This window comes from Ranitomeya variabilis, chromosome 2, assembly GCF_051348905.1.
Source record: "Ranitomeya variabilis isolate aRanVar5 chromosome 2, aRanVar5.hap1, whole genome shotgun sequence".
Taxonomy (NCBI): domain Eukaryota; kingdom Metazoa; phylum Chordata; class Amphibia; order Anura; family Dendrobatidae; genus Ranitomeya; species Ranitomeya variabilis.
This window is the reverse complement of record NC_135233.1, coordinates 782,558,943-782,583,904: the sequence shown is the minus strand read 5'-3', so window position 1 is coordinate 782,583,904 and position 24,962 is coordinate 782,558,943. Positions and strand designations below refer to the sequence as shown.

The 24,962-nt window shown below is 41.3% G+C and overlaps 1 protein-coding gene across 7 annotated transcripts in view; it reads right to left on the bottom strand.

Annotated features, from left to right (window-relative positions):
- Nucleotides 1-24,962, bottom strand: part of SNAP91 (synaptosome associated protein 91) — a 200,708-nt gene that overhangs the window by 93,303 nt on the left and 82,443 nt on the right. For all 7 annotated transcript variants that reach the window (XR_013221812.1, XR_013221816.1, XR_013221813.1 and 4 more), the window contains exons 5-6: nt 19,883-19,985; nt 16,581-16,674 (exon numbers count right to left, since the gene is read on the bottom strand). Coding sequence is in view for 2 of the 7 variants with exons in the window: in XM_077289805.1 (XP_077145920.1) it covers nt 16,581-16,674; nt 19,883-19,985 (197 nt within the window). In the remaining 5 variants the exon portion in view is untranslated. The remainder of the gene's footprint in view (nt 1-16,580; nt 16,675-19,882; nt 19,986-24,962) is intronic.

The window sequence follows — 24,962 nt, the reverse complement described above, 5'->3', positions numbered from 1 at the left end:
CCTTAACTCTGCTGCCCGACTAATTCATCTCTCTCCTCGCTACTCCTGTGCTTCCCCCCCTGCAAATCTCTTCACCGACTCCCATTCCCTCAGCGTATCCGATTCAAATTACTTATACTAACCTACAAAGCCATCCATAACTTGTCTCCTCCTTATACCTCTGAACTAATCTCCCGACATCTTTCCTCACGTAATCTCCGGTCCTCCCAAGACCTCCTTCTCTCCTCCACACTTATCTGCTCCTCACCCAACCGCCTTCAAGACTTCTCCAGAATATCCCCCATCCTCTGGAATTCTTTGCCCCAAAACATCCGAATATCAACCACATTCAGATCCTTCAGACGGAACCTGAAAACCCACCTCTTCAGGAAAGCCTGCAGCCTGCACTGACCCCGCTGCCTCCTCACCACTACTGAAACTAACGCCTCACCAACACCGGTGATCCTACAACCCTCAACCTATTGTTTCCATCCCCACCATCCTGTAGAATGTAAGCCCACAAGGGCAGGGTCCTCGCCCCTCTGTATCAGTCTGTCATTGTTAGTTTGCTTACTGTAAGGGAAATCTGTAATTTGTATGTAACCCCTTCTCATGTACAGCACCATGGAATCAATGGTGCTATATAAATAATAATAATAATAATTATTATTATTATTTTTATTATTATTATTATTATAAATTGCAAAGCTCCTATACATCACATCTGAAAATAAACTCTTGGCAAAAGGAAAGGGCTTTCATTTACTCCACTTTTTAAACAACCCCTTTAAAAAAAAAAAACAACAAAAAAAACACGTTACCCCAAAAGTGAAGTGAAGTGTGCTCAAATAAGGACATGGCCTGCCCCAGAAGACCTAATCTTCCCCTCCGAATCCCAATTGCTGATCCACTAGACAAAACATTTAGAAAATAAATTACGCAAAATATGTAAAAAAAAAAAAAATTAAATTAAAAACTACAAAAAAAAACAAAAAAAAAACACCACAAGCGTAGAATATGGACGAGTGCTATGCGATAAAACATTACATTGCACTCGGACCACTGAGTCTATGGGGCAGCTCACATCACTGTTTTTTGTTTTTTTTTCATCTCGGGCGTATTCCGTGTGCAAGTGTATATCGGCCAAGTCTCGCCAATGCAAGTCTATGGGTGGGAGAAAAAAAAAAAAAAAAAAACAACATCGGACACCACACGGACCATCAGTGTGACAAATAAACACATTTTCTTCATTTCAGCCCATTGAGCCATTAACCCCTTCACCCCCAAGGGTGGTTTGCACGTTAATGACCGGGCCAATTTTTACAATTCTGACCACTGTCCCTTTATGAGGCTATAACTCTGGAACGCTTTGACGGATCTTGGCGATTCTGACATTGTTTTCTCGTGACATATTGTACTTCATGTTAGTGGTAAAATTTATTCGATATAACTTGCATTTATTTGTGAAAAAAACGAATATTTGGCGAAAATTTTGAAAATTTCGCAATTTTCCAACTTTGAATTTTTATGCCCTTAAATCACAGACATATGTCACGCAAAATACTTAATAAGTAACATTTCCCACATGTCTACTTTACATCAGTACAATTTTGGAACCAAAATTTTTTTTTGTGACGGAGTTATAAGGGTTAAAAGTTGACCAGCAATTTCTCATTTTTACAACACCATTTTTTTTTAGGGACCACATCTCATTTGAAGTCATTTTGAGGGGTCTATATGATAGAAAATACTCAAGTGTGACACCATTCTAAAAACTGCACCCCTCAAGGTGCTCAAAACCACATTCAAGAAGTTTATTAACCCTTCAGGTGTTTCACAGGAATTTTTTGAATGTTTAAATAAAAATGAGCATTTAACTTTTTTTCACACACAATTTATTTCAGCTCCAATTTGTTTTATTTTACCAAGGGTAACAGGAGAAAATGGACCCCCAAAGTTGTTGTACAATTTGTCCTGAGTACGCTGATACCCCATATGTGAGGGTAAACCACTGTTTGGGCGTATGGCAGAGCTCGGAAGGAAAGGAGCGCCATTTGACTTTTCAATGCAAAATTGACTGGAATTGAGATGGGACGCCATGTTGCGTTTGGAGAGCCCCTGATGTGCCTAAACACTGAAACCCCCTACAAGTGACACCATTTTGGAAAGTAGACCCCCTAAGGAACTTATCTTGATGTGTGGTGAGCACTTTGACCCACCAAGTGCTTCACAGAAGTTTATAATGCAGAGCCGTAAAAATAAAAAATCATATTTTTTCACAAAAATGATCTTTTTGCCCCCAATTTTTTATTTTCCCAAGGGTAAGAGAAGAAATTGGACCCCAAAAAATGTTGTGCAATTTGTCCTGAGTACGCTGATACCCCATATGTGGGTGTAAACCATTGTTTGGGCGCATGGCAGAGCTTGGAAGGGAAGGAGCGCCATTTGACTTTTCAATGCAAAATTGACTGGAATTGAGATGGGATGCCATGTTGCGTTTGGAGAGCCCCTGATGTGCCTAAACATTGAAACTCCCTACAAGTGACACCATTTTGGAAAGTAGACCCCCTAAGGAACTTATCTAGATGTGTTTTGAGAGCTTTGAACCCCCAAGTGTTTCACTACAGATTATAACGCAGAGCCGTGAAAATAATTTTTATTTTTTTTCTCAAAAATGATTTTTTAGCACCCAGCTTTGTATTTTTACAAGGGTAACAGAATAAATTGGACCCCAAAATTTGTTTTCCAATTTGTCCTGAGTACGCTGATACCCCATATGTGGGGGGGAACCACTGTTTGGGCGCATGACAGAGCTCGGAAGGGAAGGAGCGCCATTTGGAATGCAGACTTAAATGGATTGGTCAGCAGCCGTCACGTTGCATTTGCAGAGCCCCTGATGTACCCAAACAGTACAAACCCCCCACAAGTGACCCCATATTGGAAACTAGACCTCCCAAAGAACTTATCTAGATGTGTTTTGAGAACTTTGAACCCCCAAGTGTTTCACTAAAGTTTATAGCGCAAAGCCGTGAAAATAAAAATTCTTTTTTTTTTTCACAAAAATGATTTTTTAGCCCCCAGTTTTGTATTTTCACAAGGGTAACAGGATAAATTAGACCCCAAAAGTTGTTGTCCAATTTGTCCTGAGTACGCTGATACCCCATATGTGGGGGGGAACCACTGTTTGGGTGCATGACAGAGCTCGGAAGGGAAGGAGCGCCATTTGGAATGCAGCCTTAAATGGATTGGTCTGCAGGCGTCACGTTGCATTTGCAGAGCCCCTGATGTACCCAAACAGTACAAACCCCCCACAAGTGACCCCATATTGGAAACTAGACCTCCCAAGGAACTTATCTAGATGTGTTGTGAGAACTTTGAACCCCCAAGTGTTTCACTACAGTTTATAACGCAGAGCCGTGAAAATAAAACATCTTTTTTTTCCCACAAAAATGATTTTTAGCCCCCCAAATTTTTATTTTCCTAAGGATAACAAGAGAACTTGGACCCCAGAAGTTGTTGTTCAATTTGTCCCGAGTACGCTGATAACACATATGTTGGGGTAAACCCCTTTTTGGGCGCACGGGAGAGCTCGGAAGGGAAGGAGCACTGTTTTACTTTTTCAACGCAGAATTGGCTGGAATTGAGATTGGACGCCATGTCGCGCTTGTAGAGCCCCTGATGTGCCTGGACAGTGGAAACTCCCCAATTCTACCTGAAACCCTAACCCAAACACACCCCTAACCCTAATCCCAACGGTAACCCTAACCACACCCCTAGCCCTGACACACCCATAATTCTAATCCCAACCCTAATCCAAACGTAAATGTAATCCAAACCCTAACCCTAACTTTAGCCCCAACCCTAACTTTAGCCCCAACCCTAACTTTACCTCCAACCCTAGCCCTAACCCTAACCCTACCCCTAACCCTAACCCTAAACGTGACTGAAATACGTGGCACTGAAATACGTGGCACTGAAATACGTGGCACTGAAATACGTGGCACTGAAATACGTGATACGTGGCACTTAAATACGTGGCACTGAAACACGTGGCACTGAAATACGTGATACGTGGCACTGAAATACGTGGCACTGAAATACGTGGCACTGAAATACGTGGCACTGAAATACGTGGCACTGAAATACGTGGCACTGAAATATGTGATACGTGGCACTGAAATACGTGGCACTGAAATACGTGGCACTGAAATACGTGGCACTGAAATACGTGGCACTGAAATACGTGATACGTGGCACTGAAATACGTGGCACTGAAATACGTGGCACTGAAATACGTGATACGTGGCACTTAAATACGTGGCACTGAAACACGTGGCACTGAAATACGTGATACGTGGCACTGAAATACGTGGCACTGAAATACGTGGCACTGAAATACGTGGCACTGAAATACGTGGCACTGAAATACGTGATACGTGGCACTGAAATACGTGGCACTGAAATACGTGGCACTGAAATACGTGGCACTGAAATACGTGGCACTGAAATACGTGGCACTGAAATACGTGGTACTAAAATATGTGGCACTGAAATACGTGATACGTGGCACTGAAATACGTGATACGTGGCACTGAAATATGTGATACGTGGCACTGAAATACGTGGCACTGAAACACGTGGCACTGAAACACGTGGCACTGAAATACGTGGCACTGAAATACGTGGCACTGAAATACGTGGCACTATGACTGTCAGAAAATGTTCATTAAACGGTTAGGGGTGAGGTTAGGGGTAGAGTTAGGGTTAGGGTTTGGATCCCTTTATCACCTTGATGGTGGTGGGTGGCTTTTCAGTGTGTTTAAATGCATGCGTTTTTAACGCAAACAAACGCATGTGCTTAAAAACGCAAGAAAATACTGCAGGTTGTATTTCTGAAAATGAACGCATGCAGAAAAAAAACGCATGCGTTTGAAAACGCGACCAAACGCGTACAAAAAAACCGCATGCGTTTTCAATGTTAAATATAGGGAAAAAACGCATGCGTTTTTTTGTGCAAAAAACGCTGCAGACAAAAACGCAAGTGTGAAACCAGCGACGCTTTTTATAGCAAAAAAGTTTTTGCGTCTCCACATTTTGAGACCTATAATTTTTCCACATTTTGCTCCACAGAGTCATGTGAGGTCTTGTTTTTTGCGGGACGAGTTGACGTTTTTATTGGTAACATTTTCGGACACGTGACCGTTTTTGATCGCTTTTTATTCCAATTTTTGTGAGGCAGAATGACCAAAAACCAGCTATTCATGAATTTCTTTTGGGGGAGGCGTTTATACCGTTCCGCGTTTGGTAAAATTGATAAAGCAGTTTTATTCTTCGGGTCAGTACGATTACAGCGATATCTCATTTATATCATTTTTTTATGTTTTGGCGCTTTTATACGATAAAAACTAAAATATAGAAAAAATAATTATTTTCGTATCGCTTTATTCTCAGGACTATAACTTTTTTATTTTTTTGCTGATAATGTTGTATGGCGGCTTGTTTTTTGCGGGACAAGATGACGTTTTCAGCGGTACCATGGATATTTATATCAGTCTTTTTGATCGCGTGTTATTCCACTTTTTGTTCGGCGGTATGGTAATAAAGCGTTGTTTTTTGCCTCGTTTTTTTTTTTTTTTTCTTACGGTGTTTACTGAAGGGGTTAACTAGTGTGGCAGTTTTATAGGTTGGGTCGTTACGGACGCGGCGATACTAAATATGTGTACTTTTATTGTTTTGGTTTTTTTTATTTAGATAAAGAAATGTATTTATGGGAATAATATATATTTTTTTTTTATTATTTATTTAGGATTTTTTTTTTTTTTTTTTTTACACATGTGGAAAAATTTTTTTTTAACTTTTTTACTTTGTCCCAGGGGGGGACATCACAGATCATTGATCTGGCAGTGTGCACAGCACTCTGCCAGATCGACGATCTGCTGTGCAGGGCTGCAGGCTTACCAAGTGTCTGCTCTGAGCAGACACTCGGTAAGCCACCTCCTTCCCTGCAGGACCCGGATGCCGCGGCCATCTTGGATCCGGGACCTGCAGCCAGGAAGGAGGTAGGAGACCCTCGGAGCAACGCGATCACATCGCGTTGCTCCGGGGGTCTCAGGGAAGCCCGCAGGGAGCCCCCTCCCTGCGCGATGCTTCCCTATACCGCCGGTACACTGCGATCATGTTTGATCGCGGTGTGCCGGGGGTTAATGTGCCGGGGGCGGTCCGTGACCGCTCCTGGCACATAGTGCCGGATGTCAGCTGCGATATGCAGCTGACACCCGGCCGCGATCGGCCGCGCTCCCCCCGTGAGCGCGGCCGATCGCGTATGACGTACTATCCCGTCGGCGGTCATACGGGCCCACCCCACCTCGACGGGATAGTACGTCAAATGTCGGGAAGGGGTTAAATTCAATAGGGAAAAGCAGTGAGAAATGTAAAGCCATATGCAAGTCATACGTGCTAGAAAATCTCATCATCGCATTACACACGGATGACCATACAGAGAACAGTTGTGCGACTCAGCAGGAAGACTCAGACCGGTTTTCCATATGGTAAGTGTGACCCCGGCCTTAAAAGGGGTTGTTCACTACTAGGACAACCCACTCTTGATTTAAATGTTTAGCCCCTATAAAATAAAAAAAATAAAAAGCTCATATGCAGCTCCCGTGCCACCGCTGGCCTAGTGGGGTCAGCATTCTCGTTCCCAGGGTTCTCGTGTGACCGTTATAACACGTGAGCCCTGCTCCCAATCCGCGCTAGCATCGCTGTCCTCACCTTCCTACGAACAGCGATGTTAAATAAAGACACAGCCACAATAAAAAGTATTTTACTGAAATAAAACACCACACAGTTTTCTCATCTTTGATGTTCTGCTAATTCCACGAATCCCTCGATCTCCTGCAAAAAACATTAAATAAACCAACACAAATACTCCCTGTTTCGATGTAGTCCTTAACCCCTTTACCCCCAAGGGTGGTTTGCATGTTAATGACCGGGCCAATGTTTACAATTCTGACCACTGTCCCTTTATGAGGTTACAACTCTGGAACGCTCCAACGGATCCTGATGATTCTGACAATGTTTTCTCATGACATATTGTACTTCATGACAGTGGTAAAATTTCTTTGATATGACCTGCGTTTATTTGTGAAAAAAAAAAAGGAAATTTGGCGAAAATTTCGCAATTTTCCAACTTTGAATTTTTATGCCCCTAAATCACAGACATACCGTATGTCACACAAAATACTTCATAAGTAACATTTCCCACATGTCCACTTTACATCAGTACAATTTTGGAACCAAAATTTTTTTTTTAGGGAGTTATAAGGGTTAAAAGTTGACCAACAATTTCTCATTTTGACAACACCTTTTTTTTTTTTTTTTTTTTTTTTTTTTTTTTTTTTTTTTTTTTTTTTTTTTTTTAGGGACCACATCACATTTGAAGTCACTTTGAGGGGTCTATGATAGGAAATACCCAAGGAAATACCCAAGTGTGACACCATTCTAAAAACTGCACCCCTCAAGGTGCTCAAAACCACATTCAAGAAGATTATTAACCCTTCAGGTGTTTCACAGGAATTTTTGGAATGTTTAATAAAAAAAAAAAAAAAATGAACATTTAATTTTTTTTAATTTTTTTTTTCACAAAAATTTTTACTTCAGCTCCAATTTCTTTTATTTTACCAAGGGTAACAGGAGAAATTGGACCCCAAAAGTTGTTGTGCAATTTGTCCGGAGTACGCCGATACCCCATATGTGGACGGAACCACTGTTTGGGCGAACAGCAGAGCACGGAAGGGAAGGAGCGCCATTTGACTTTTCAATGCAAAATTGATTGGAATTGAGATAGGACGCCATGTCGTATTTGGAGAGCCCCTGATGTGCCTAAACATTGAAACCCTACACAAGTGACACCATTTTGGAAAGTAGACCCCCTAAGGAACTTATCTAGATGTGTGGTGAGCACTTTGACCCACCAAGTGCTTCACAGAAGTTTATAACGCAGAGCCGTGAAAATAAAAAATCTTTTTTTCTACCACAAAAATTATATTTTAGCCCCCAGTTTTGTATTTTCTCAAGGGTAACAGGAGAAATTAGACCACAAAAGTTGTTGTCCAATGTGTCCTGAGTACGCCGACACCCCATATGTTGGGGTAAACCACTGTTTGGGCGAACGGGAGAGCTCGGAATGGAAGGAGCACTGTTTTACTTTTTCAACGCAGAATTGGCTGGAATTGAGATCGGACGCCATGTCGCGTTTGGAGAGCCCCTGATGTGCCTATACAGTGGAAACCCCCAAATCTAACTGAAACCCTAATCCAAAACACACCCCTAACCCTTATCCCAACCTTAAATGTAATCCAAACCCTAACTTTAGCCCCAACCCCAACTGTAGCCCTAACCCTAGCCCTAACTCTAGCCCCAACCCTAACCCTAGCCCTAATCCTAACCCTAGCCCCAACCCTAACCCTAGCCCTAACCCTAATGGGAAAATGGAAATAAATACATTTTTTAAATTTTATTATTTTTCCCTAACTAAGGGGGTGATGAGGGGGGTATGATTTACTTTTATAGCGGGTTTTTTAGCGGATTTTTACGATTGGCAGCTGTCACACACTAAAAGACGCTTTTTATTGCAAAAAATAGTTTTTGCGTCTCCACATTTTGAGAGCTATAATTTTTCCATATTTTGGTCCAGAGTCATGTGAGGTCTTGTTTTCTGCGGCACGAGTTGACGTTTTCATTGGAACCATTTTCAAGCACGTAACATTTTTTGATCACTTTTTATTCCGATTTTTGTGAGGCAAAGTGACCAAAAACCAGCTATTCATTAATTTCTTTTGGGGGAGGGGGGGGGGCGTTTATACCGTTCCGCGTTTGGTAAAATTGATAAAGCAGTTTTATTCTTCAGGTCAGTACGATCACAGCAATACCTCATTTATATATATTTTTTTTTTATGTTTTGGCGCTTTTATACGATAAAAACTATTTTATTTTTGCATCGCTTTATTCTGAGGACTATAACTTTTTTATTTTTTGCTGATGATGCTGTATGGCAGCTCGTTTTTTGCGGGACAAGATGACATTTTCAGCGGTACTATGGATATTTATATCCTTTTTTTATCGCGTTATTCCACTTTTTGTTCGGCGGTATGTAATAAAGCGTTGTATTTTGCCTATTTTTTTGTGATGGTGTTCACTGAAGGGGTTAACTAGTGGGACAGTTTTATAGGTCGGGTCATTACGGACGCGGTGATACTAAATGTGTGTACTTTTATTGTTTTTTTTTTTTTTTTTATTTAGATGAAGAAATGTATTTATTGGAACAATTTTTTTTTCCCCTCATTTAGGATTTTTTTTTTTTTTTTTTTTAAACACGTAAATATTTATTTATTTTTTTACTTTTTTACATTGCCCCAGGGGGGAAATCACATTATAGTGTCAGATCGGTAATCTGACATTTTGCACAGCACTGTGTCAGATCAGCGATCTGACTTACAGTGCTGCAGGCTTACAAGCGCTTGCTCTGAGCAGGCGCTGGTAAGCCACCTCCCTGCAGGACCCGGAAGCAGCCCCGCAGCCATTTTAGATCCGGGGCCTGCAGGGAGAAGGAGATAGGAGACCCTCAGAGCAATGCGATCACATCGCGTTGCTTCGAGGGTCTCAGGGAAGCACGCAGAGAGCCCCTCCCTGCACGATGCTTCCCTATGCCCCCGGAACGCTGCGATCATATTTGATCGCAGTGTTCCGGGGGTTAATGTGCCAGGAGCGGTACATGACCGCTCCTGGCACATAGTGCCGGATGTCAGCTGTGATAGTCAGCTGACACCCGGCTGCGATCGGCCGCGCTACCCCCGTGAACGCGGCTGATCGCATATGACGTACTATCCCGTCGAGGTCAGATAGGCCCAGGTCACCTCGACGGGATAGTACGTCTAAGGTCAGAGAGGGGTTAATAACGAGTGTCCCACAACGAGTCCAGCTCTGCTACATCTGGATGCCTGACATCCAGATGTAGCAGAGCTTGTAGATGACCACCAGAGATAACTCTCCGGCGGTCACCTGCACTGCAGTTTGCACAATCAGCTGATCTTGATTAGTTCGCATGCGTAGTAAGCGGCGTTTCCGCAGTTATTACGCATGTGACTAATAATCAGTTGCGGTTTTACCACATCTAATGCTAGTCAATGGGAAATTTACGCTGTGGGGACAGAGCGTCTCTGCATCGTAAATAGACATGCTGCGGTCTGTAAAGACGCTCCGCATGTCCGGATACGCAGGTCTGCCCCCTGCATCTTTTAACGCATTGTGGAGATGGGATTTCATTAAATCCCCTCCACTATGCTGTAACATCTGGACGTTGTGAGTTTGACGCTGCGGATGTACGCAGCGTTAAACCCGAAGAATTTACTGACCTTGGAAACATACCCTAAGTGATAGCTAGCACGATTTTATCATCGTATACTTCTGTATATAATTGCTTGCAATCCCCTTGAACATCTTTCCCACAGCAGATGTGGTCTACCATTACTTGGGAAAGACCTAGAACCCTTTTTAAAAATGGGCACCACAGTAGTGTTGCGCCAGTCTTTCGGTACAGTTCGTTACTCCAAGTTGTGCCTAAATTTTGCAACTTGTTAAACCTTTTGCGGCAGAATTCTGGCATGAAAGCTTTGATGAATGAATAACATTGTTAACTGCAAGTCTAAGTAACGTGGGGTGTAATTTTTGTCATCTATACTGGTTACCTATAGGAATACATTTTGCAGTTAGATTGACTAATATAAAAACTTATTGTGCCCTCAGTCGCATCACAATAACTATCTGACAGTAGCTGCCCCCAGATAATGTCCTGAAGAGCAACCTTGAATTTGGGATATTAAGGCTTCTTAGAATTAAGGCCCCAATTCATCTAAGCCTTCACACCAATAAAGGGGCATAAAAGCTTTAAAAAGTCGAAAACGTTGACGTAATTTGGAGCTTAGCCAACATTTTTCTGCTTTTGCCATTTTCACGCCAGTTTTTCCCCCAGTTTTGGCAGAGCAGGAGAGTGAACCTACAGGATGGCCAATTGTTGGCGAGCAGCGGCATTCCATATGGCAAAAATCTGATTCCAGTCACTAGCTAAGAGCTTGGTTTCTGGTGTGGCTGACTCCACCATGCCCCTTTATCAAGACCAGTGGGGGGGGGACTGCTTTTGATGCATTGGGGCTTAATGCATTGCAATATTGTGGTGACTTTTGGGGGTTTTTCATGAACAATTTGTATTTTTATATATCTAATCCCCTGGGCAAAGTTATATTTTGCCCAGAGAGCCCCTGCTGTAACAAAAGCAGATGTATTTTTAAAGTTTATGCCGTTTGCCTTTTTTTTTTTTGCAAGTTGGTAGTGCGGCTTCGGTGATTTAAAGGTATTCCTGCTCCCTAGCTACCAGAAACTTCACCCAAAGTATATGATAAAGTTTATAATCTGCATTGCTTTTGGCTTTCTAATTTAGCTTTAGTGGCATTTTCAACTGTACAGTCCCTGCCAAATACAAGTCACATTCACTGCCTGCTACAGTAGGAGATTTTATCAGTACAATTTTGTGTTTCCATTACCTAGTTTTTGCCTTCTCATTCTTCTGCTGGGCTACAGATGTGAACCCTCATTTGGCCAGCATTCTTCAGTCATGGGATTACAAATAATCTTTACTAAGACTATTTTAATTGACTTTAAAGGCATATTATCCAATATTTGGCTTAGGGAGTCAGCAATACAGAAGCTAAGCTCCATCAGCAAAAAAATAAAAACAAAATTAAAAAAAAAAACAAAAAAAAAAAAAACACACAACTGCTGTCTGACAACTTTGTCCCATGCTAGGAGCTTCTATATAGTCTAAATAAAGCATGTACTCATAAAAAGGTGTGTAATTGATTTTTTTTTTTTTTTTTTAAAGGACTCGTAACATGCCTCCATACAAGTGCATTGGTGTGGATGACTGAATATTTGGCGATAGCAAGCCTGCAGTTGCATCAGATCTAAGCATCACACGTCACTGTGGCAGCTGTCATTGTGTGGCATTTATCATGACTATTACTGATGCGCAAACAATGGCAGCTTGGAAGGGACCTCCTGGGTCATCTGGTCCAACCCCTTGCTCAAAGCAGAATTCACTATATCATCCCAGACAAGTGTCTGTCCAGCCTCTGCTTGAAGACTTCCATTGAAGGAGAACTTGCCACCTCCTGTGGCAGCCTGTTCCACTCATTGATCACCCTCACTGTCAAAAAGTTTTTTCTAATTCCTAATCTGTGTCTCCTCCATTTCAGTTTCTTCCCATTGCTTCTAGCCTTTACTTGTGCAAATGAGAATAAAGATAATCCTTCTACAATGTGACAGCCCTAGATACAGTTATATGAACGGTTACAGGATTTGGGAATGTTTAGCTTGCAAAAAGTAAGACTGAGAGGAGACTTAATAGCTGTCTGTAAATATACAGTTATATGAAAAAGTTTGGGCACCCCTATTAATCTTAAGCTTAATGTTTTATAAAAATTGTTTTTTTTTGCAACAGCTATTTCAGTTTCATATATCTAATAACTGTTGGACACAGTAATGTTTCTGCCTTGAGATGAGGTTTATTGTACTAACAGAAAATGTGCAATCTGCATTCAAACAAAATTTGACAGGTGCATAAGTATGGGCACCCTTATTTTCTTGTTTTAAATACTCCTACCTACTTTTTACTGACTTACTAAAGCACTTTTTTTGGTCTTGTAACCTCATTGAGCTTTGAACTTGATAGCCAGGTGTATGCAATCATGAGAAAAGCTACTTAAAGTGGCCACTTGCAAGTTGTTCTCCTGTTTGAATCTCCTCCGAAGAGTGGCATCATGGGCTCCTCATAACAACTGTCAAATGATCTGAAAACAAAGATTATTCAACATAGTTGTTCAGGGGAAGGATACAAAAAGCTGTCTCAGAGATTTAACCTGTCAATTTCCACTGTGAGGAACATAGTAAGGAAATGGAAGAACACAGGTACAGTTCTTGTTAAGGCCAGAAGTGGCAGGCCAAGAAAAACATCAGAAAGGCAGAAGAAGAAGAATGGTGAGATCAGTCAAGGACAATCCTCAGACCACCTCCAGAGACTGCAGCATCAACTTGCTGCAGATGGTGTCACTGTGCATCGGTCAACTATACAACGCACTTTGCACAAGGAGAAGCTGTATGGGAGAGTGATGCAAAAGAATCCATTTCTGCAAGCACGCCACAAACAGTCGGCTGAGGTATGCAAAAGCACATTTGGAGAAGCCAATTTCTTTTTGGAAGAAGGTCCTGTGGACTGATGAAACCAAGATTGAGTTGTTTGGTCATACAAAAAGGCGTTATGCATGGCGGCAAAAAAAACACAGCATTCCAAGAAAAACACTTGCTACCCACAGTGAAATTTGGTGGAGGTTCCATCATGCTTTGGGGCTGTGTGGCCAATGCCAGCTGTTATGGACTGGTGATTTAGGAGCGACATGCGACTAGCTCTGAGCAGGTGGTAACTATACAGACCGCAGTTCCTGATCTTAACACAACACTAGCAGTAGCCGTGGGATGTTCCTGTCACTCCCTGGACACCTCGTCACAGCCGGAGAACTAGCTACCCCTAAAGGTGGAAACAGGAAAGCTATCTTGCCTCAGAGAAAATCCCCAAAGGATAGACAGCCCCCCACAAATGACTGAGAGGATAAGGAAATGACATACGTAGTATGAAACAAGATTTAGCAAAGGAGGCCACTTCTAGCTAGATAGATAGTACAGGAAAGAACACTGCGCGGTCAGTAATAAAAACTAGAAAAAGTCCACCGCAGAGAAATGCAAAAATCTCCACACCTGACTAAAGGTGTGGAGGGCAAAATCTGCTGCCCAGAGCTTCCAGCTTAGCTGAATAGATCCATACTGATAAGCTGGACAAATAAGCAAAACATAGAATGTGCTGAACAATAAAGTCCACAAAAAGTGGACTGCAAAAGGACAAGCAAGAACTTATCTTTGAATAACTGGTCAGAGTGTCAGGGAAATCCAAAAGAGCAGTGACTCCAAGCAGGAACAATTGACAACTGGCATTGATTGAGGCCAGACTAAAATAGCCGAGCCAGAAAGACGATCAGTGGAGGCAGCTGCTGATGCTAAATCCAAGAAGCAGCTATACCACTCAAAACCACAGGAGGGAGCCCAAGAGCAGAATTCACAAAAGTGCTACTTACAACCACCGGAGGGAGCCCAAGAGCAGAATTCACAACAGCCAGCACCGGAAATCTTGTTAAAGTTGAGGGATGCATGGATTCCTCTCAGTATCAGCAGATTCTTGACAATAATGTTCATGAATCAGTGACAAAGTTGAAGTTACGCAGGGGATGGATCTTTCAGCAAGACAATGATCCAAAACACCGCTCCAAATCTACTCAGGCATTCATGCAGAGGAACAATTACACTGTTCTGGAATGGCCATCCCAGTCCCCAGACCTGAATATCATTGAACATCTGTGGGATCATTTGAAGAGGGCTGTCCATGCTCGGTGACCATCAAACTTAACTGAACTGGAATTGTTTTGTAAAGAGGAATGGTCAAAAATACCTTCATCCAGGATCCAGGAACTCATTAAAAGCTACAGGAAGACTCTATATTCAACATACCACACACAGCAGGGAAATTAAAATATATGTTACAGAGGGAGAAGGATCTTGGACTCACAATGCCCATAGAGACATGGCATATCTGTTGCGACACGTTATCAAAAGGTAGCCATCAGACATCGTTGGCTGAAACATCACTTAAAGTACTACATAGAGCATACTACGTCCCAACAAAACTTCATGCCATATATCCTCACATTTCTGAAAATTGCTTTAGGGGCTGTAATGTCCCAGGCGATTTACTACACATTTGGTGGAAGTGCCCAGTGGTCGAGGCTCTGTGGAATGAAGTCAAATTGATTATTGAACAGATCTTTGGTAAAATGATTCCCATGGATCCAACAGTTTTTTTATTAGGCAAGAAACACCCCGGGTTTTCAAGGAGCTTGCAGAAATTGGTGACCACCATAAGTATGGCAACCAAAATTCACATAGCTGCCAGATGGAGAACTCCATCGTTGTCCATCTCACTGGTTAAAGATAGGATGGATGGGATCCTCTTAAATGAACGAATTCTAGCTACCAGGAATGACGAGTGGAATGTCTTTTTTCAGACCTGGAATCCTTGGCTTGACCTTGGCTCTGGTGCTCCCCTGGCTCAAGCCCTCACGCTCTCTCTGTAAATAATCATAAATGTATGGTGAGAGGTTGACCTCAGTTGCCTATGTTATGAGGTGGACCAACGGGGATCTGGTGGTACACTCCTATTTGTTTATAACCCGCATAATCTTGGATATTCCTGCTTGATCAAAACCTGAAAGCGTCTAGGTGTTAATCTATAATATTCTACCCCCCTCTGTGTTATAGTTATAATTATGCTCACAGCAATGAAGTTCCTGACCCCGTTGTTTTTACCCCTTGTTTGTATTTGTATTGTATTTACTATGTTTTTACATTCGATCCGCCCTGAGTTAAACTGACTCCTCCATTCCACAAATGTCACACTTACCAATGATTTGTCTACTTTTTCTACATGAAGGAGTTTTTGTGTACTGTTATGTTATGTTGAAAAATTTCAAATAAACATATTGAAACTAAAAGCTACAGGAAGTGACTAGAGGCTGTTATTTTTGCAAAAGGAGGATCTACTAAATATTAATGTCACTTTTCTGGTGAGGTGCCCATACTTATGCACCTGTCAAATTTTGTTTGAATGCAGATTGCACATTTTCTGTTAGTACAATAAACCTCATTTCAAGGCAGAAACATTACTGTGTCCAACAGTTATTAGATATATGAAACTGAAATAGCTGTTGCAAAAAAAAACAATTTTTAGAAAACATTAAGCTTAAGATTAAGGGGTGCCCAAACTTTTTCTTATAACTGTATATTTACAGACAGCTATTAAGTCTCCTCTCAGTCTTACTTTTTGCAAGCTAAACATTCCCAAATCCTGTAACCGTTCCTCATTGGACATGGTTTGCAGACCAGTCACCATTAGCATTGCATTGCGATAGCATTGTTGCTTTGCAGCGCTGGGGTCCTGGATGCAAATCCCACCAAGGACAACATCTGCAAGGAGTTTGTATGTTCTCCCCATGTTTGATTGGGTTTCTTCCAAGACTCCAAAGGCATACTGATAGAGAACCCCAATGGGTACCGTGATATTGCCTGTAAAGCGTTGCCAAATAGGAATAGCTATATTTATTATGCTTTGCAAATATAGTGCCATCTTATGCCGCAGTGCTTTATATACATTGTCATCACTGTCCCCAATGGGGCTCACAACCTAGATTCCCTATCAGTAGGTCTTTGGAGTGTGGGAGAAAACTGTACAACCTGGAGGAAACCCACGCAAACATGGGGAGAACCCAGGATCCCAGAGCTACAAGACTGCAGTGCTAACTACTGAGCCACTGTGCAAGCAGAGCAAAATAAATAATCCCCCTAGCTGTAAATGTAAATGGAAAGTAGTCAGCAATATAGCAACTTACATCAAACTCGAGAAGCGCATCAATTTGTCCCTGTAGTATTGGCATGCCCTTGAGTAACTTTTCTGGTACCATTGTTCGCATCACTCCTTCAGCGCTAAAAATTAAGTTACAAAGATAATCAGTCTGATTAAATTATTATATAAAAGCATCGTACAGAATGTTTGTCATTTCAGAACTAATGTCTCTATACCCTACTTGTTTACTGTCTGTACAGAATTTGCTCTGGTGATTGGCACGGTTAAAAGGGGTATTGCTACAATGGACACTTAGCACTAGTGATGAGCGAGTGTGCTCGTTGCTCGGGTTTTCCAGAGCACGCTCCGGTAACCTCTGAGTATTTAGGACTGCTGGGAGATTTAGTTTTCATTGCAGCAGCTGAATGATTTACAGCTAGTAGCCAGGCTGAGTACATGTGGCGGTTGCCTGGTTGCTAGGGAATCCCCACATGTAATCAAGCAGGCTAGTAGCTGTAAATCATTCAGCTGCCGGGATGAAAACTAAATTGTCCGAGCAGTCAAATACTCTGAGGTCACCCGAGCAACGAGTACACTCGCTCATCACTACTTAGCACCCATTCACAGACTAGATGATGTCTGAAAGTTAGAATAGGAGCTCAAGGAGTAAACAGGGGTTTCAGACCAAAGTGCTAGACTTTTTTTTGTTGTTTTTGAATCAGCACCAATTTAACCATCTTCATTTCCTAAGAGAAATAAATAACCAGCTCATCAGAATGTAGCAGAGAAGAGCATTGTGTTATACAATTTTAGTAACTGCCAGGATTATTTTGCAACCAGGAAAATTGTAAATGCAGCTCTGAAGCTTTCTATTTTAGTCTGTAACTCCGTATCAGTACAAGGCAAGTCATGAAATGTAGAAAAACTCATTTACACCAGAAAACTATAGCAGAAATGTCATTTGAGTACATTTTCTGATTCTGGGGTACAGGCAGCCAACAGAAGCACCAAATTTGAAACGGATAAGAAATAGCCGTCATCACAAATTTCAAGCTGCAACCCATACTAGTCACAAATCCGAAAGGGTTGTGGCCTCAGTGTACGGTCTCAATTTGTTGCTCCTCCAACTTATCTGCTCACTCAGCAGCAAAACAGGGCACAAGCAGAACAAAAAAACAAACACCTGTGAGTGACAGCTTTGCAGCATGGTACATGCACTGACTGAGCATACAGCAGGACTGAAGCTAGAGAAAAAAAGCCGATTCTGCTCAGTCAGCTGTGGAGTAGTATTTTTTTTTCTCCTGTTACAGCCCTGATCTGCAACAGACTGAAAAGAGCAGTTATACGTGTTCATGATGCTGCTCTTCAGCCGAACAATGAGACAAAAGGTCTTGAGCAGTGTTTGTTCAGTCTGCACCCATCTTGATGTGTGACTAGGACAGGTTGCCGCTTGAAATATGTGACAGCAGACATTTTTATCACAGAACCCCTTTTAATCAAGTTGGAGCATTTTTCTTTATTGGACCCTAGATCAAGATTGGCATACAAAACACCATTCTTAATTAATCTAACCCACCCTAAAAATACTCAGTATTTTATGTATATGCGATTTAGGTAAAGTATAATACACAGTAAAATGGTAAAAATCGAGACCGTTGTGTCAGCTGACACTAATGCATTTGATTAAAAAGGGGTATTTGCATCTCCAAGATCCTATCCCAATATGTAGTTGGTGTAATAATTGCAGTAGCTTTGATATCCATGGTTACGACTAGGGTTGATCGAATAGCTTTGGGTAAGAGCTTATCTGAATAGCTATAACTTATAGAATAGCTGCATTGGTAACCTGGAGCGCTCCTGATATTTGAAGCGTTTTGTATGTGGTTTTGGTATGCTAGACTTGTCTCTTGTGCATGCTGATAAAGTTTAGTGTTGCAGAAAAAAAAAAAAAAGTCCTATTCTACAGAATCAGGTAAAACCTGATACCTGCATTTTTTCGCCACCCACTCATTTCAATGGGTGAAAAACACTGAAAGAACAGACATGCTCCATTGTGCAAAAAAATAAACATGCAAAGCACAAAATCCTGATGACGATAAAATCAAGCTGTGTGCATGAGATTTCTGAAATCTCAGACTTTGCTGCTACTGTAGACCGCAGCTGAAAATCTGCATAAAAGAAAAAAAAAAAAAAACGCATAGTGTGAACTTAATCCTAGTTTTGTTTGGTTATTAAGCACATTTACACTGTATTCGTAACAGAATCCCGGCATGAGGAACCCATTTGTACTTTTTCTGTTATGCGCTAACAATTTATGTTAAAGGAGTTATCCAGTATTTTTTATTTTTCCTTTTTTGCCTAGGTAGTGCTGAACTACCTGCTTTTTAACAAAGCAGTTCCTTCTCTTCCGCTTTATCGTTTGGGTCCCAACTGTAGAGAGCTGGCTGTCAATCAACATGACATTGGAAGTGACAGAGCATAGCGGAAGAGAAGAAGGAGCTGCTCTTTCCATACTAGGTCAAAAGAAAGTAGGAAAATCTCCGCCTGAGCACAGATTGTCACAGTGCAGAAAAGGCAGCTAGGTAGGTTAGCAACTTAAGTTATTAGCCCCATATGGGGAAAAAAAAAAGGGTAAATGAGAATGCAAAGTGTAGGAAAAAGGCTAAAAAAAAAAAAGTTACTTGGAAATTCTGACAAATTTACTGCAAATGAAATAGTCAATTAATCAATAGTGTAATTTTTTCCCACATTAAAAAGTATAAAATTTCAGGAATTTCTCGGACAAAATACACTATTTGGGGCTGCATTCTGGACACACATTGGCAGTGACTGATGGGTAAGACCTGCATGTTAAGATTTAATACTCTTTGGTTGCGTGTGTACTTGCAATGCGCTAATAACTACACAGGAAGTTTCTAACAACCATTTAGGCCCAGTTCCTTTTTCTTTTTGATCTGCACTATGCACTTTTAAACATTTTATTGTACAACAGTGTAACTGGGTGGATTAACATATACATGCATTTGGGATTGTCCCACACTGTTATCTCAATGGTGGTTTGTCCTCCACATATGAGCTCTGGATGTACCTTGTCTTTTCTGTCTATAGATTACTATGTGTCTTTATGTAGCAAATAATAAAATGTATCTTTTTATTCTTATGAGTTTTGGACTGTTTACTCCGTGGTTGTCCTATAGGTATTATATGTTTGGAGGGTCCTCAATGATTGTCCATTTTGACCCTTTTATGGGCTTATGACTTGGCTACTATGTATCAGTGGAATCTGTTTATACAAAATACACTATTTGCCGCACAAGACAACCATTAGATATAGATGAATAGTCATACCCTTTCTTCACTCTAGCGAAGTCAAATGCCATTTGTCTGTAGGAGAATGCTTTTTCATTGAGATATCTGCTGTAGCGCCTAATAAATGTTGACATGTCATAACCTGAAGGGAAAAAAAAAAAATATATATATATATATATATATATATATATATATATATATGACCATTGCTTTACATGATTCACAGCATAGTTCTATAGTAAATATATAAAAATATACAAAGTGGCAAATAATTCTATAACAGGTTTTATTACTCGGGGAAAAAACAAAAATTACACAATATTTATGATGTTAAAGACACTTTGTGTTTTTGTACTACAAAGACAAATGTCCTCTTTGAACATGACTGATTTAATCGGAAAAAGGGCACCACCTAACATGCGAAAAACATGCCACAATTGTGGTGCACATTACTGGCACAAAGCAAGCCAACTATACACGGGTGCAAACTTACACTGCACAGTCTTAAGACATGTCAGATTTATCAAACAGCAGGAACCAGTATAATAAACTGGTGCAATTTAAGACTGTCTAGACTATGTTTGCACATTGCAATTATTGAACAGCATCAATAATATGCCCCAATCCCCTTTTAAAAGAGGACAGGTAAAAGCCCTTAAAATTCGCAGGCCTATGTTCAGTAGAGGCAATACCAAGTGGGCTCCCATTTAGAGAGCATGATGCCTTGTCGCTTAAGGATGGGTCTGAAACAATTGTGCCCAAGTATCTCAGACCCTATGGTAGTAACGCAGTTCTGAATTCAAGTATTCAAAGTTCACATATGCATTAATGCACCCCATACGCTTGCAATTGCATTAGTGTGCATCCCATACGCTTGCAATTGCATTAGTGTATATATACGGTACATACATACATACCTCAAAAAAATAAAGGGAACACTAAAATCCCACATCCTAGATATCACTGAATAAAATATTCCAGTTGCAAATCTTTATTCATTACATAGTGGAATGTGTTGAGAACAATAAAACCTAAAAGTGAGCAACGTAAATCACAACTAATATCCCAAGGAGGTCTGGAGTTGGAATGATGCTCAAAATCAAAGTGGAAAATTAAGTTACAGGCTGATCCAACTTCAGTGAAAATGCCTCAAGACAAGGAAATTATGCTCAGTAGTGTGTGTGGCCTCCAAGTGCCTGTACACTATGTTTGAAATTATGCAAATGACGTTTTTCTCAGATTTTCGTAAATGGTCTGTGTAAATGACAGTCAGTCTAATAAGAGTCATCACCCGTTAGAGTATACATCGAATTTTATTGAAGATGCCTCCCAATTATAAAAGTATAATCTCCAAAATGAATAAAAACTCAAAATGCACTGTTCCAAATTATTAGGCACAGTAGAATTTCTAAACACTTGATATGTTTTAAAGAAATTAAAATGCTCATTTGTTGAATTTGCAGCATTAGGAGGTCACATTCACTGAACAAAAAAAGCTATTTAACTCCAAAACATACCTAACAGGCCAAGTTACATGTTAACATAGGAACCTTTCTTTGATATCACCTTCACAATTCTTGCATCCATTGAACTTGTGAGTTTTGGAGAGTTTCTGCTTGTATTTCTTTGCATGAAGTCAGAATAGCCTCCCAGAGCTGCTGTTTTGATGTGAACTGCCTCACACCCTCATAGATCTTTTGCTTGATGATACTCCAAAGGTTCTCTATAGGGTTGAGGTCAGGGGAAGATGGTGGCCACAACCATGAGTTTAGCTCCTTCTATGCCCATAGCAGCCAATGACTCAGAGGTATTCTTCGCCGCATGAGATGGTGCATTGTCATGCATGAAGATGATTTAGCTCCTGAAGGCAGCTTTTTATACCATGGAAGAAAGTTGTCAGTCAGAAACTATACTTTGCAGAGGACATTTTCACACTTTCAGGAACCTTAAAGGGCCCTACCAGCTGTTTCCCCATGATTCTGGACCAAAACATGACTCCTCCACCTCCTTGCTGATGTCGCAGCCTTGTTGGGACATGGTGGCCATCCACCAACCATCCACTACTCCATCCATCTGGACCATCCAGGGTTGCTCGACACTCATCAGTAAACAAGACTGTTTGAAAATTAGTCTTCCTGTATGTCTGGGCCCACTGCAACCGTTTCTGCTTGTGAACACTGTTTAGGGGTGGCCGAATAGTAGGTTTATGCACCACAGCAAGCCTTTGAAGGATCCTACACCTTGAGATTTGTTGGACTCCAGAGGCACCAGCAGCTTAAAATAACTGTTTGCTGCTTTGTAATGGTATTTTGGCAGCTGCTCTCTTAATCCAATGAATGTGTCTGGCAGAAACCTTCCTCATTATGCCTTTATCTGCATGAACTCTGTCTGCACTCTGTTTCAGACACAAATCTCTTCACAGTATGATGATCACTCTTAAGTTTTCGTGAAATAGCTAATGTTTTCATGCCTTGTCCAAGGCCTTGCACTATTTAACACTTTTCAGCAGCAGAAAGATCCTTTTTAATTTTCCATATTGTTTGAAACCTGTGGCCTGCTTAATAATGTGGAACATCATTTTTAAGTAGTTCTCCTTTAATTTGAATCACCTGGAAAAATAACTATCACGTGTTTAAGATTGATTTCAGTGATCCATTGAGCCCTGAGACACAATACCATCCACAAGATTATTTGAAAAGCAAAATAATTATATCTTTATGACACTTAAATCCAATTTGCATAATAATTTGAAACACAGTGTATGATCTCCCTACAATGCCTGAGCATGCTCCTGATGAGGTGGCGGATGGTCTCCTGAGGGATCTCCTCCCAGACCTGGACTAAAAGCATCCGCCAACTCCTGGACAGTCTGTGGTGCAACATGATGTTGGTGGATGGTGCGAGACATGATGTCCCAGATGTGTTCAATCGGATTTAGGTCTGGGGAACGGGGGGGCCAGTCCATAGCTTCAATGCCTTCCATCTAGCAGGAACTGCTGACACGCTCCAGCCACATGAGGTCTTTCATTGTCCTGCAGTAGGAGGAACCCAGGGCCAACCACACCAGCATATGGTCTCACAAGGGGTCTGAGGATCTCATCTCGGTACCTAATGGCAGTCAGGCTACCTCTGGCGAGCACAAGGAGGGCTGTGCAGCCCTCCAAAGAAATGCCACCCCATACCATTACTCACCCCCTGCCAAACCGTTCGTTCTGATGCCTGCAACATCCTTCACCATGCTCTCCACGGCATCTCCAGACTGTCACATCTATCACGTGCTTAGTGTGAAATGGCTTTCATCTGTGAAGAGCACAGGGCGCCAGTGGCGAATCTGCCAATCCACTACGCTGACAGACACAGCAAACCTTCTTGCCACAGCTCTCATTGATGTGCCAACCTGGATGAGCTGCACTACCTGAGCCACTTGTGTGGGTTGTAGAGTCCGTCTCATGCTACCACGAGTGTGAAAGCATAACCAACATTCAAAAGTGACCAAAACATCAGCCAGAAAGCATAGTTTATATAATATATTTTACACATACATATCTACACAAAGTAAGCTGGTGATGTACGAAGTTGGTCTATAGTTAATGATGTACAAATGTACATGGACATTTGCATAGACAATCATGCTAGTATAGTAACTATAGAATGCATAGTTAATGTTTTGTCATGCTACGACAGATTAATTTTAGAATTACTCCTTTGAGTACAGGTCATTACGGAACCCAACCACAATTCCTCAGTGGTATTTCTTTGTTTCCTTTGCTTTTCTAGATCTAGCATGGCATCAAGATAGCAGTAAAAGCCAGACCATGAATAAATCATGCCTGACAACTAACATTGTGCTGCATGTGTTACATAGTGCTGCATCTGTTACATACACCTTCAATGAACACATTTAACCAGGCTGTATACAGAGCTGTTCACAGCAGTGTATACTTAGGAAAGGCTCATTCCTTTGTACCATTATACTGATACAATAGATATTTGGTGCAAGACTTGCTAGAATTGTATACTATAAATGGCTGATACCAGATAGAGGAAACTGCAGTAAGCATAGGAAATCAGGAGAGTCATTGTTGGAGATTGTTCTCCAATGTAGGCCAAGTTTATGCCAAAGAACACAGTGGCCCCCATTGCTAGGGTCTTTAATATTTCTTATGGGCAGTATGGTCGCCCAAGGGTCCTGGAATGACAGAGGCAACATCTGTATGGAGTTTCCAGTAACTAACCAGATTCCTGGTTTTATCCCACAGATATAAGAAGCTCTGATATCACCTCTGGTCTGAAGATCCATTGTCACCTGTGCAGGACTTACAGCCATAGGACGAGGTACATGAGAAAGGGAACGCATAGGACGATCTTACAAGAAATATGTATGTACAGGTTCTAGTACAATTAATAAAGTCATACCAGCTTTATAGTAACTTGATGCATTCATGCTGAGGAATTAGGACCTGAAGCCACATGCAAATTAGCCTGACAGTGCGTTAAGGGAGTATTGATGCACTTTGAGGCCTACATGTGTCAGCACTGGCACTTTTATAGAAAACAGGTATAATTTTTAGGCTGGGACTACACCGCAAATTTTTCAGCGACACTTGTGGCCAAATATTGCAGGCCACCTAGGTCTTACATCTTGCAGCTTTCTTAGCAGCGCACCTTGTGGAGCGCAATGCAACCCTACTCACAATATCCTGCGATTTGTCACTGGCATGCTGCAAACTTCAGCCATATATAACCCCAGCCTCATTGCTATACTTCGACCTTCACAGCCATACCAATAGTTTACAACAGTAAAACCTCAACAATCGGATAAAATCCAATACTTTAGGATCACTCATTTTAAACCTTAAATCCTATTGGTATTCATTGCTTTTTCCTGAGCAACAACTTCCTCCTCCAGTCAAGCCTTTCTTGCCCTCATTCCACCCACCACAAAAATAAAAACAAATGTCCACTTCCACAGTGTTTGACCGCTCTGGAATAGCCTTTATTTAAACAATATTCAGCTACATTTAATTTCCAGATTCAATACATTCAATGTAACCGGCTTCACACTTACAAGACCACAAGATGAGCGTCACTACTGAGAAAATCCTCAAGTCTGTGACAT